The sequence below is a fragment of the Notamacropus eugenii genome, chromosome 4, assembly GCF_028372415.1.
Source record: "Notamacropus eugenii isolate mMacEug1 chromosome 4, mMacEug1.pri_v2, whole genome shotgun sequence".
NCBI classification, from domain to species: domain Eukaryota; kingdom Metazoa; phylum Chordata; class Mammalia; order Diprotodontia; family Macropodidae; genus Notamacropus; species Notamacropus eugenii.
This window is the reverse complement of record NC_092875.1, coordinates 185,261,297-185,274,829: the sequence shown is the minus strand read 5'-3', so window position 1 is coordinate 185,274,829 and position 13,533 is coordinate 185,261,297. Positions and strand designations below refer to the sequence as shown.

Below are 13,533 nucleotides of genomic sequence, written 5' to 3'. Positions count from 1 at the left end.
TTATCCCTCCAATCATGAGAGTAGTTAATCATCTCTGTGGTAAAGGTAAGAGCTAGTCTGTTCTTAACTACAATTCAAAGGAATATCATATCAGGTTCATGGCTTTGAGGGGGTATGTAGAATGTGTGTGTATATATATATATATATATATATATATATATATATATATATATATATATATATATATATATATATCTATTAGGGGGGAGTAGGGATGTGAAGTTGAACAGTCTTCCTTTTCCAGGTGCATGAAATGGAGTGAATTTTTCTTCAAAGAGCCAGTTTTGCTATTCTTCTTCCCTCTTTGGGTTGTCAACAGGTAATCACAACTTCATGAAACCTATGTGAAAACTGAGTTTATTACAAGAGAAATGAATATGTATGTGGAACCCAAAGGGTTCATAGTTCATCGAGAAGTTTGCATTTTTATAACAGTAGAACAAAGGAAGGAGGAGGTAACACACGTCTCCACCAAAAATGGCATGACACAAGAAGGGGAAAGGTGCAAGAAAGGTGGGAAAGAACAAAACCCCTCCTGAAGGAGAGGAGCAAGGCTATGTCAAAAAACACATTCTTTTCCCTTGGGAACTATTGGACTAAAAAGACAGGATGGTCTGCTTATCTACAAAGGTCTCAGCAACATAAGCAGTTTCTCAACCTAGAGCAAACTAACTGGAGCCTGTATTGACTCCTAAGGGCACACAGGGAGTCCAGCTTGGGATGCAAACAACACAATGTGTCACCTCAGTGGGGATTAGCACACATTCAGAGCCTGCTTCACACTCTGGATTAAGTGTTTTTGGAAACTATGACAACTCAAGAAGGCAAGTTCAGGAGAGCCCTCAACAACCGGCTATAGGAAGAAATCTTGGTGTGTTAATCATAATTACATGTGTGGAGATACTAGAAATACCTGTAGTATTGACTCAATAGTGATCTAGATTTATTGAAAAATAAAAACAAATTGGAAGACAAAAGACTGTTTACATGTCCTGAGAAGAAAGTTGTCTCCACAAGTTGTGTTTTCTAGGTTGTAGAGACATTTGACTTCAGGCAAAAAGAGAGAGTAGACCAGATGGGAAATTTCAGGGAATCTTGGACATGTACCATGTTCCAAACTATACCTTCCCCCACCCAATCTACAATCAGAGCTTCTTTCCCTTGACTTAAGTCTTAGAGCTGAAACCTATTTTGATGGTGGTGGGGCTATTTGTCGAAGTACGGCATTTGATCAGAATATAATAATATCAGAACATTAGATAGATGGAGGAAAAGAAAGACCAACTGGAATCTGATGGTCCCAAATCCAAGTTTCACCTTATAGTATTGGAGAGCAGGTACCAACATGATTAGCTAGTGATGAGTATTGGATTTTTTTAAAGACTTGAAGACAACCTCTTTCTACCAACAGATCACTAAACATTTCAAGTAGGGTCTTCCGAATGCATGTTTGGAGCCTCCTTCTTCCATTCTTCTTTAGAGTCAAAAAAGCAGGAGGATTCAGTGAAAACTCTGGTGGTTTGGATGAAGTCTCTGATGCTTAGGTGCCATGGGAAGACAATGGAGGACTATAGTCATTATTTCTCAAGATGAATTGAAACATAAAGATCATATATTGAAAAATGGTTCTTGTTCTAGTCTAAAGGAATAAATTTCATATACACATACATACATACATGCATATATAACATTGTAACAAAGATTTAAAAGGAAATAGAAAAACATAGTTTGGCAAAACCAACTAACACATTGACTGAATTTAACAATATTCCAGTTGCAATATTCCACTCTCATAGTCCACCATCTTTGTAATGAAGGGAGGAAGATGCATTTTCTCCATTTTTCTCTGCTACCAAGTTTATTCATTATTAGCAGTTTACAGCTTTATGTTTCATTTTATTGTTTTTCCTGCCATATTGTTGTTGTCGTTGCATATGTTGTTTTCCAGATTCTGCTTGCTTTTTTCTGTATCAGTTTGTCTTCCCATACTTCTCCAGATCCTTCATATCCATTTGGAAAGCATGAATTTTGCAGGAAAGTGATAGCAGAGTCATAGGGAGGCAACTTTAGACAAAACTTGGGGAGCACCTGCTGGGAGCAGAATATAGTAACATTTTTTACCTTAGTGGGTGCTATGGGGACCAGGGATACACAAATAATGGAAGAGCCAATAGTCACCCTTGGTGGGTCACTAACTTAGAAGTACAGAATTTGAGGGCTAGGACACTAGCTTCTTTTCACCTTCACCCCCACAACCCATTATATAGATGAAGATTCTTAGGCCCAAAGAAATCAAGTGACTTTCTAAGATCATAGAGCTAATTAGTTCAACTCCATCATTTTACAGAAGAGGAAACTGAGGCTTAGAGGGGTGAAATGATTTGCACCCACAGCATGGAGTCATTGGAACAGGCATTTTCACTTAAGCCCTTTGGCTCCTGCGCTGTTTCCACTGTACCGGGCGTTCCTTACCATTTGTTTTTGGCCTGGACCCTTTGGCAGTCTGGTGAAATCTATAGATGTCTTCTCAAAATGTTTTGGGATGCATAAAACAAAATGCAAAGGATTGCAAAAGAAAGCAATTATATTGAAATGTAGTCATCAAAATATGAAAATACAAGTTCATGGACCTCAAGTCCTATCCTCTACCATGCTGGTTCTTTGACCCCGATTGACCTAAAAATTCTTCTGGCTAATTTCCTGAAAAGTCTAGAAGAATGTAAACTCTTTAAGGACCAGCATCATTTTTCATTTGACCTCTGGAGCTTAGTGTAGTTTCTTGTTCATGGTAGGTACTTAATAAATGCTTTATTGATGTCTGTATTCTCTTCAGGGTTCTCTTCTTTTCCCAGTTCATACTGAGCTACTGGTTAACTCTGAGTCTCTAACCTCTATTGGACTTTTTCTTTCCTTAAAGTAGGAACATTTAACTTTTTTTGTTGTTGTTTCCATCCTGGACCCCTTTGACATTTCTGGTAAAGCCAGAAATTTTTTGGATTTTTTTTGTTGTTGTTGGTTTGTTTTGTTTTTTAAAAGGCAATTGGAAATTTAATGACTTGCCCAGGGTCACATAGCTAGTGTCTAAAGCCAGATTTATTAAAGGGGATTGTTCTGTGAAGTTTATATTCAGTCAAAGGGCCACACTTGAAGACCTAGAGGACCACATGTGGCCTTGAGGCCCCAGGTTCCCAAAACCTACTCTGCCTCCTAACTAAATCCTTGAGTTTCCCCTTTGATCTATTATTCTCTTTAAAAGTCTTTTAGTTTTTCTTGAAAGATTCAAAGAACAAATATTTATTTCTCCTTTATGGTTTAATAATAAACCCTTAACTACTATGCAATAAATATATGTACTGTACATATATTCGTGAGGTCACATAGAAATCTGTGATTTTGCTGGTATGGAGAATTCCAGGGAGAAGGAACAAACTTTAACAATGCAGGTCAGCATTTTGTCAGCAACAAATAGTCTTAGAGAGTTGTCTAAGTGCAACTTAGAGGTTAAGTGACTCACCCAGGGTCACATACCCAGTAAGTGTCAAAGGTAGGGCTTGAACCCAGGTCTTTATGATTTCAAAGCCAACTCTCCATCCACTATTCCAGTCTGCTTCACAGCATTACGTAAATGGATAGAATGATGGACTTTGAGACATGTCATTGAATCCTACTTCTAACACTTACTACCTATGTCATTTAGCCAGCCTCAGGCTGCTCTCCAGGACTTACCTACAGAGTTAAAGACATATTGTGTCCTATGGATGGAGGAAGTTCCCAAGCTTGGGAAAGGTTGATTTCTCATGATTAGCCAAAAATATCCCTACCTCCTCCAAGTCACATTTAAGGGAATGAGGAGACTGTTAGCAGTGATAGCACCTGATAACCTGATCTATAGAATACGTGATCCTTCACCAGCAATAAAAAACTTCAAAAACATACTAAACAGTCATTGATGGTTAGTTAGTGCTCATCTAGATTTGTCAAAGAAACAACTGAAGAGACAGCACGGGAGATGAAGTCCTTTAAAAATATTCTCTTTACATTGATCCCTTTATACTCATGAAAATACCTTATAAAGTCATCTGAGTCATTCTCCCAAGTCCAACAATAACTTTGGGAGTATCAATGCTAATGGTATTTCTCATGTCCAGTTATACTTATGACCTCTCACATTCTTTTTCCTTCCTTAAAGGTATTGGGAAGAATGTCATTTGTGACCGAACAGCCACACCCCTGGATGCCTTCCGGATGATGTCGGCTGCCCACTACTACCCCAAACTCATGAGCATCATGGGCAACGTCCTGCGCTTCCTGCCTGCCTTTGTGCGTATGAAACAGCTTATCCAAGAAGGTTATGTAGGGGAACTGCTGGTGTGTGAAGTCCAGGTGCATAGTGGGAGCCTCCTGGGCAAGAAGTACAATTGGAGTTGTGATGATCTGATGGGAGGTGGGGGCCTGCACTCCGTGGGCACTTATATCATTGACCTGCTCACCTTCCTCACCAGCCAGAAGGCAGTGAAAGTTCATGGACTACTCAAGACCTTTGTGAAGCAGACAGACCACATCAAGGGCATCCGCCAGATCACCAGCGATGACTTCTGCACCTTCCAGATGGTGTTGGAGGGTGGTGTGTGCTGTACTGTAACCCTCAATTTTAATGTGCCAGGGGAATTCAAGCAGGACATAATCGTAGTGGGTTCTGCTGGGAGGCTTATGGCAGCTGGCACTGATCTCTATGGCCAGCGAAACAGCGCCCCACAGCAAGAACTCCTGCTTCAAGATGCTACTCCCGTCAGCAATTCCCTGCTGCCAGAGAAAGCCTTTAGTGACATCCCCTCCCCATACCTACGGGGTACCATCAAGATGATGCAGGCAGTACGGCAGGCCTTCCAGGACCAGGAAGACCGAAGGACCTGGGATGGGCGGCCCCTCACCATGGCTGCCACTTTTGATGACTGCCTCTATGCCCTATGTGTGGTAGACACCATCAAACGGTCCAGCCAAACAGGGGAGTGGCAGAATATCACCATCATGACTGAGGAGCCAGAACTGAGCCCTGCCTACCTGATCAGCGAGGCCATGCGCAGGAGCAGGATGTCTCTGTATTGCTAGCATGGGTTAAGGACAGTGGTGGCCATAGGAAATTTGGGGATGGCAGTGGGGCAGGGTCATTGTGGAGGTGGAAAAAGAATGCAGCTGAATACTTTTGGGAGGTGGAGGAAATGAAACGCTTTATTTGCTGCAAAAAAAAAAAAAAAAAAAAAAGGAAACCTAAGGGTATATGGGGAATGGACCCCAAAGAGGATTCTTTGTGGACATGAACTAACCACATCCTCTGGGCTGTACTTGCCTGGCCAGTAGCCAGGAGTGGTAGCTGGCTGAGCTCAAAGTGAAAATTCCTATATGGTTTATCTGCCTCTTTTGCATTTACTGTGAAAGGTAGAGGGCTTTTTTTTTTTAACCTTCCCTGCCTTCTCTTTGCATCACTTTTCCCTAAATGTGGCTCTATACCCCACATACACATCCATCCCAACTTTCCTTCCCAGATACATGGTGCTGTTAGATCAGGCTGCATCCAATGGTTAGCTCTGTTTGCTGCTGGCATGAATGACTTTTCTGATACCCAATTTTGGCTCCATGTGGTCCTGCAATCTCACATTTCTACATATGCCCATTTTCTCCAGAGGAAAAGGACGAGCAGAATATGTGTGTGTGTGTGTGTGTGTGTGTGCGTGTGCGTGCGCGCGTGTGCGTGTGCGTGCGCGCGCGTTCCTTTCCCTCTCTTCCCTTGCAGGTTGTCATTGAGGGTTTTTCCAAAAATTGGCTTACACTAATAGGTTTCGCCCCTCTCTCCCCTATCCCCTCATAACTTTGATTAGGATAGTTTGATGAAAAGCAGAAAACAGAGCTCACTTTAATTTTTTTTTACAAAGTGGAGGTAGGAGAAAGGGCTAGAATTGAAGAAACCACCTGAATCCATCAACAATTTAAATAACCATACTGAAACCTCACTATAACACTCATTAGATTTTAGTGTGAGGTTGGATTAGGATTTATGGATATCAGAGAGACCACAAATCACTCTCACAAGGTATTGTCTGCCAAGGTGATTGCACAGCTCAAACCACAGATGCATGCAATATTACAGAAGATAGCGCCCAGTGAGGTCCAGGTATACTTGACTAACAGCCCCATCTGCTCTTGGTACCGAATGAGAAAAAGCAGGTGACTTGACATCATAGTTTAACAATGCAGACTGAATTTAAAGCTCACAATACTGTTAGAATTGTCTTGAGCTGTATTAAATCTCTTTCTCTGCACCTGGAAAGGTGAAGAAAAAATGTCCCAGAAAAGTTGCTCAGATTTTTTTTTTTCCTGTGGGCTCGAAAGGGGAAGAGCTGGTTAGTTCTACATATCTCTTTAAAAGAATCCTTTCTTCCCTGCTTCCTTAGAGAAGTAAGGATCATCTGACTTGCCTTTTTTCCCAAGATCTAGGTCAGCCTCCTGATGGATTTTGGGTACGACCTTTTAAAATGAAATCAAAGGGCATAATTTTCAGTGTTTTCTTGATTTGATGGGGTTTGTGACCCTCTGATTTATAACTACCCCCTATCGAAATACTCTGCCTTGGACAAGTCACTTAACCTCTTTGTGCCTCAGTTTCCTATTTTATAAAAGGAAGGGATTGGACAAAATGACATCTATAGTCCCTTCTAGCCCTAAACCTATGATTTGGTGATTCTGTGGGCTGAAGTTTGAAAGTCATTGATAAGATGTTGCTTCCATGTCTGTCACAGACCCATGCTGAGGGAAGAAAGCTGACTTCAGTGGGTATCGCAAGAACTTTGAGCTACTTTTCAGTTAACTGAAAGTAGAATTAGAAGAAATCTCTAGAAGGCATTTGGTACAGTCCGCTGCCACTGAGTAGGTGTGTGTCTAAACTGACTGAGATCATTAGCTTCTTTTCTCTCCTTTTCCTCCCCACCTCTGAAATATACTGTGGATCCCTGGGCTATTATAGTATATTCAATATTAAAAATAAATTGAAATCCTACTGGAAATGTTCTACTGTTTCCAATGAAAAGAATTAAGTTTAAGAATCCTCAAGGTTGAAACAATTCACCCTCTCTGTTGGGGAGCCTAACTGTAGCATTCTGTACATTTTGGTCACTGACCTAAAGCTGTATAAGGAGTTCTAGCCCCTTGCCGCAATAGATTCAAAATGAGAAATTTGGGAGGATTTAGAAATCACCTTGGAATCACGTTAGACTTCTTTAGGAGCTCCATTTCTTTCAGGCATTCATCTGTGGCAGGACCTCCAATCTTTCTTTTCCTGTGTTTTAGAGCTAGGTGGAAAGCTTACCTTTGGGTAAATGGATTCTGTGGGTCTTGAGTGAAAAAAATGCTTAACTCCAAGCCTATTTGAAAAGACATGATTATCAGTAGGGAAAGAGGGAAAGGTAGATTAGACAATTGTCTTTGTTTCAAAGTTCCAAATCACGTGCTAAAATTAGGAAAATCCTTGGGAACTCACCATAACAGTAGATAGATATTTTCAAAGATTTTATGGGAGAAATTCAGGGTCCTTTTTAGTAGCCTGTGAGTGCCCCTTTGAAGATGGAATATGGAAATTTCCTAGTTAAGAAATACATAGAAGTAAACATTTTATCCAAGAAAATCCCAAAGAATGGCTCCTGGGATGCCTCTGGTGCAGGTACAGGAAAGAGGAATGACTAAAGGTAGGAGGGCTCTCTTAGTTAAAAAGTCAGAAATAAAATCCAATATGACTCAGTTCTTGGGTCTTAACTTCTGCCTCAGTGCCAATTAATTCAGAGTCTTTGTCGATGGGGCTTTTTGTATTCATTTGTATATATACTCAAGAACATGAGCCCTGGGGAGCCTTGATCTGAGTTTATCGTACTGCTTTACCTGGTTCTTATCACAAAACTGTTTTAAGCAATAGCTTAAAAGAAAGATTTGTATGGATAGCTTTTGTTTTTACATTGCCTATACTTCCCCTATGAATGTTCTTCCTCCTTTTCCCCACAGAGCTATTGCTTATAATGATGATTTTTTTAAATAAAGGAAAAGAGGAAGAGAAAAAAAAAACAGATCAATAATTTTAAAAAAATCTGATGTATACGTAAGGTTCAGACATGAATCCAAACCTCTAACAAAGAAGCCAGAGGAAGTCTCTTTCCATAGCTCTAAATTCCCTGGTAGACTGGGACTAGAACCCCAGAGGCTACTGGGGCATCTCCTAAACCTGACCCTCTTCTGACTGCTTGCAGTGATACCAGGGGGAGGAGGCTGCCCTTCCGTTTTGCTCTACTGATTTGCCTCATCCTAGCCTGTGCCCCTGCCCAGTTAAGAACTGTGGAATAATACAAAAGACTTCATCTCCAATTATTTTATGGGAGGAAATGGGATTCTGCCACCATAGACTGAGACTGTGAAGGCACCTGTGCATTTATAGGCTGGATGCAGAATTCCCTGACTGAGGGAACTGGGCTACTGCTGCTAGTTCCAAGCTCAAATTGAGTTCCCTGGGGGACCTCCACAATGACTCTTGAAGATCACAGAATGCCAACTGGAAGGAACTTCATTGGCTATTTAAGCCAGATCATACTCAAACTCAGATTCCTTTTATAGCATCCACAAGTGTTTTTTTCCAGCCTCTTCTACTTGAAGACATCCAGAAATGGAGAACTCACTACCTCCTAATCCAACCAACTTCAGCTGTAGAGAGCTCTAAATAATAGTTCTTCCTTTGCATTGAACTTAAAGCTTTCTCTTTATATGCTTTGCCCATTACCTCTAGTTCATGGTCCATCCCTTCCCCTTCTCCACTTTTTCTTCATTTTAATCATTCCCAGTTACTTCAATAACCAAGTCTTTCTATGGCATGATTTTGAGTCCCTTTACCACTCTGGTCACTCTTCCCTGGGTTTAGTCCAGGTTGCCAATGTGATTCCTAAAATGTAACACTTACAAATAATAACACTCCAGATAAGATCTGACTAGAGCAAAGTGAAAGTATTGCCTGTCTTGTTCCAAACATCGTATTTCTCATAATATGGTAGAAGATAGCATTGAATATTTTTGGTTGTCATGTCACATAGTTGGCTCATATTAAGTTTGTGGTATAAACAAAAACACCCACATATTTTTTTCCATATGAGCTATTGCTAGCCATCTTATAAACTCATTCAAATGAATTCTTGAACCCAAATGTAGGATTTTACATTTATTTATCACTATGAAATTTTCTGTTAATTTCTGTTAATTTGGTCCATTTCTCAAGCTTATCAGGATCTTTTTTGCATCGAATGTATTTTCTATTCCCTTCCACTTAATACCATATGAAAATTTGAAATATAATATTTGTGCCTTCATTCAGGTCACTGATAAATATTGTTAATTTGAACAGGGTCAAGGATAGAGCTGTAGAGTGCCACTGAAGACCTCTGTGATCTCCTAACCATCACTTTTTGGGCACACCCTTCACCCAGGTTGCCAGAGAGTTTACTCTCAGTCAAGCTCTTTCTACCTTGTCTCAAGGATATCATAAGACACTTTGCCATATGCCTTGCTTGACCCAATGAGATAACAGATATAAAGAGTAAAATTTTCAGCACTCCGTAAATGCTGGCAATAAATTATCATTTATGATTTCCCACTGAACTTCCAGTTGAAATAACCAAACAGGGCAATTGAGGTTAGTCTGACTTAACATGCCCTCAATGGAACTTTGCTGCCTTTTAGTGATTACACTTCTCTAAATGCTCAGATCAATTCATTTCCCCACTCTGTAGGAGACAACCTTTCATTTGATATACTTGAGTTTTTGGAATGTAACATCATTAACCCAGGGCGGGAAGAGATCTAGGAGGCCAGCTAGTATAACCCCCTCCTTTGACAGTTGAGGAGACTGAGGCCCAGAGAGATTAAGTGATTTGTTCAATGCCCATGGGTAAGTGGGAGAGCTGGGATTTGGGCCTGGAGTCTCTGATTCCACATTCTGTGCTCTTTCTGCTGTGTTATGATGCCTCTCAGGATTGTGGCACTTTTATCTTTGACTTTGTTTAATGGAGCAGAGATCACTCTCTTCCTCTGATGACTTGATGATAATACTTTCCTGTCTGTTCATATATGAGTGATTAAGGCATCTCTGTACTAAACGGTGACATACTTCTTCCTGTTTTGTAGGATACAGCGCTTGACATTGGGCCAAAAAATTATTGAAATGCAAAAAGAAGTCAATTTTTTCCTCCTTTTAAAATGGAAATGTCACTCCCTTTAAAATTTTACTTTCTGAGTTATTTTTGATTGCAGATGACGTAAGAAACCACAGAGCTAGGCATTTTTGAAAGACTCATGATTGACGTATTGGATTCTTTTATTTTTCAATCTGTTTTGTTCTGGCCTAGGTAAAATAGAAAAACAAAAGATCTTGTCTTAGTGAATGGGGCTTTTTGTATTCATTTGTATATATACTCAAGAGCATGAGCCCTGGGGAGCCTTGATCTGAGTTTATTGTACTGCTTTACCGGGTTCCTATCACAAAATTGTAGCATAAGGTTCTAACCAGCAGCTGTGTTCAACAGGGCTTAAACCAAACCAAGAGGGATCTCTCACAAGGGGGGATCATAGACTATTAGAGTTGGAAGGGATATTTAAGTTCATTTAACTTTACTCTTTTATTTTACAGATGAAAAAACTGAGGCTTAAGTAAATGAAGTAAGTTACCCAAGGTTGCAAAACTTATTAGTATCAGGAGTGACACTGAAACTCAGCTCTGTCAACTTCTGATCCAGAATTCTTTGAGGTCTAATGTTGCTTCTATGATCTGGTCAGTGCTTTTGAATAGGCATAGGGCAAAAAGATTAAGGAGGGTGGTGGTGGTGACCACTTAGGGAGAAGATAAACCTGTTTGCAGAGACCAGCAGATAAAAAGATATATCTGTATCATAGTCATAAAATCTTACCACTGAAAAGATACCTTTTCAAGGTCAAGAAATTGTGTACTAGAAAAGGAAAATGACTTGCCCAAGGTCACTTAGATATTGAGCGACAGAATTAGAATTAGAACCCAAGACTCCTGTCTTCTTGACCTATCCCTTTCACTATATCATTCTGTTTCCTTAAAAAGTTACACATAAAACATTCTTCTCTTAGCTAAATAATACCCTATAATGATAGGTTTAGAGCTGAAAAGGACCTAAGAGGCCAGGTGGATCAACCTCTGCAATTTGTAAGTGAGGAAACTGAGGCCCAGGGAAATTGAGTGATTTATCCAAGGTCACACAGGTCGTAATCAGAGGTAGAGTTTGAACCTAGGACTTCAGACTCCAGAACTACTGCTTTTCCACTGTACCAAACTCCAGCTTCATACATCCCAGGAGTGCTTACTAAAAGTCCTGCTTCTGTTCCTACCCCCCTCCCACCCCTGTCATTGAATAAGGAGATGCAGGTGACTGTGTGCATGCGCACACACGCACACGCACACGCACATGCTCTCTCTCTCTCTCTCTCTCTCTCTCTCTCTCTCTCTCTCTCTCACACACACACACACACACACACACACACACACACACACACACACACACACTCACTCACTCTCACTCATTTTTCCTTTTAACTTGCAAAGCTATGAGATTTAAGGACTGCACTCAAATTGCCTAAGAGCTAGGAAACCAGGGTTTGATACCCAGCCTTGCCACATATTGAATGTGTGGAAGTCATCTTATTTCTCTGGGCCTCGGTTTCCCAATATATAAAATGAAAGTTTTGGAGCTCTTGCATTCTATATTTTTACATTGGATGTCCCATTAGAGTAACCTTTCCTAGCCCCCCTTTTTTTAAAGTCCACAACTCAAAATGTCATGTTTCTTTTATACTTATTTTTCCCCCAGGGTATAAGGAGCAGTGAAATAAGATATCTAGATATCTGTAGATTTACAGGGGCATGACCATTCCACAATCTGGAACTTGGCTTTCCTGTTCTCTCCAAACCTATAAAGGTGTAAAGGTCCCAGGGAGAATGAGCTGATTTTCACCATCCTGGGCATTCACTACTGATAGATGGGTGAATTGGTCACTGGTTTTGTCAACTATCAAACGGCTGGTGCTGCCCTTAATATTAGTAGGAACAGTTTCATGTTTAAAAGAAATGAGGACAATGAAGGGGAATGGCCTCTGAAATTAGGTTAGCATTATATCAAAGTGATTAAGTCACTAGAATGGAGATGCAGGCAGTAAAGAAACCTGTTCTCTCCCAAATGGATCAGCTTTCCATTGCAGGGAATAACCGTCAGGTCTTTTGTTGAAGTTGTATTTCAAGAATAGTACATTCTGGAAATTCCTATATCTGTTGTATTTTCCTTCTCCCTTTCCCCCAATATCCTGATTCCCTCAATAAAGGGTAATAAGAACACGATGCATGCTTGAAGTGGGGGGTGGTGGTGTGGAGATGGTGTTGGGAGTGTTGGCTCAGTAATCAAAAGGGTTGAACTGATGTAGATGATCTAAAACACAATTGGGTTTTGACTCAACTGCCCTTTTCCTTAGTTCATTCTTCTGTTGATATCTCTGGATGACCATCTTTCCCCTTCCTCTCCCCACCCTCTCCAGCCCAATCGTAGAGCTAAGCTGCAGAGATGAGTCAGTAGCCCTCAATCCTTAGCCTTGCTCCAAAGCTGCCTTTAGCTCCAGGTTTGGCCAATTGGGCAGGATGAGTGATTTCTGATACTGAGGCTAGTCCCCCATGAAGGGAATTAAATAAGAGGAAGTGATCCCACCAGCCTCTTGACTCATCCCCTTTTCCTTCACATCTCTGTCATTACCATGCCCGGTGCCTTGTCCTAGGGAAGGACTGAGCCCCTTGCAGCTTCTCATTCCTGAATGCTGCCTGGTGCTTTTCCAGTACTGCCTTTGTTGGAGTTTCTTTCCTTACCGACAAACCTCGCATTCATTTTGTTGCTGTCTCATTGTGGAGTATGTATTTATTGTGTTTTACATGTATGCGTACAAATACAAACCTATATATATATGAAAAATGTCAATGCATGAACATAATGTACAATAGATATTTTAAAGAGCTATTTATCAAAAAAGATGTGTGTTATAAAGTAAACAGAGTCTATATTTTATATATGATGTAGATAGAAAAAAATAGCTTTTAAGTTATAGAAGGAATTTTTTTTCTTTTGGTAGCAAAAAAGGACAATGAATGTGGCCATTCTTGGTGTTTTGAGTCTATGCTCTGTGACTGCTTGTTGAGGAAACCTTTCTTCCCTCCCTGGCTTCTCTGAGGCCACTTGCTGTGCTCCGAGGAGGGGCTCTCTTGGCACTGCTCTGGGGAATGTCGCTTGCCTCACTCTGCCACCTGGTATGTGATGCATAAAACATGGTTTCCAGCTGTTCTACATGTTTGCATTGTTGGGATAAAGGAACTCAAAGTGGCAAATAAAGACATAAAAGAAGAATGTCATTCTAGCTGGTTTCCTTTCTTCTATATTGCATGCTATTCCCCCA

At 40.6% G+C, this 13,533-nt stretch overlaps 1 protein-coding gene and 1 long non-coding RNA gene across 3 annotated transcripts in view; one reads left to right on the top strand and one right to left on the bottom strand.

Moving 5' to 3' along the window:
- The window catches only part of GFOD1 (Gfo/Idh/MocA-like oxidoreductase domain containing 1), a 150,501-nt gene extending 137,012 nt beyond the window's left edge, over positions 1 to 13,489 (top strand). Inside the window, exons 2-3 of one of the 2 annotated variants that reach the window (XM_072603858.1) lie at positions 245 to 319; positions 4,190 to 13,489. In XM_072603858.1, coding sequence (XP_072459959.1) covers positions 4,246 to 5,109 — 864 coding nt within the window. In that variant the 5' untranslated portion in view covers positions 245 to 319; positions 4,190 to 4,245 and the 3' untranslated portion in view covers positions 5,110 to 13,489. The remainder of the gene's footprint in view (positions 1 to 244; positions 320 to 4,189) is intronic. The other variant, XM_072603857.1, reaches the window with a different exon arrangement.
- Positions 5,243 to 13,533, bottom strand: part of LOC140500850 (uncharacterized) — a 27,946-nt gene continuing 19,655 nt past the window's right edge. Inside the window, exon 4 of the long non-coding RNA XR_011965912.1 lies at positions 5,243 to 7,632. This is a non-coding gene — a long non-coding RNA (uncharacterized lncRNA). The remainder of the gene's footprint in view (positions 7,633 to 13,533) is intronic.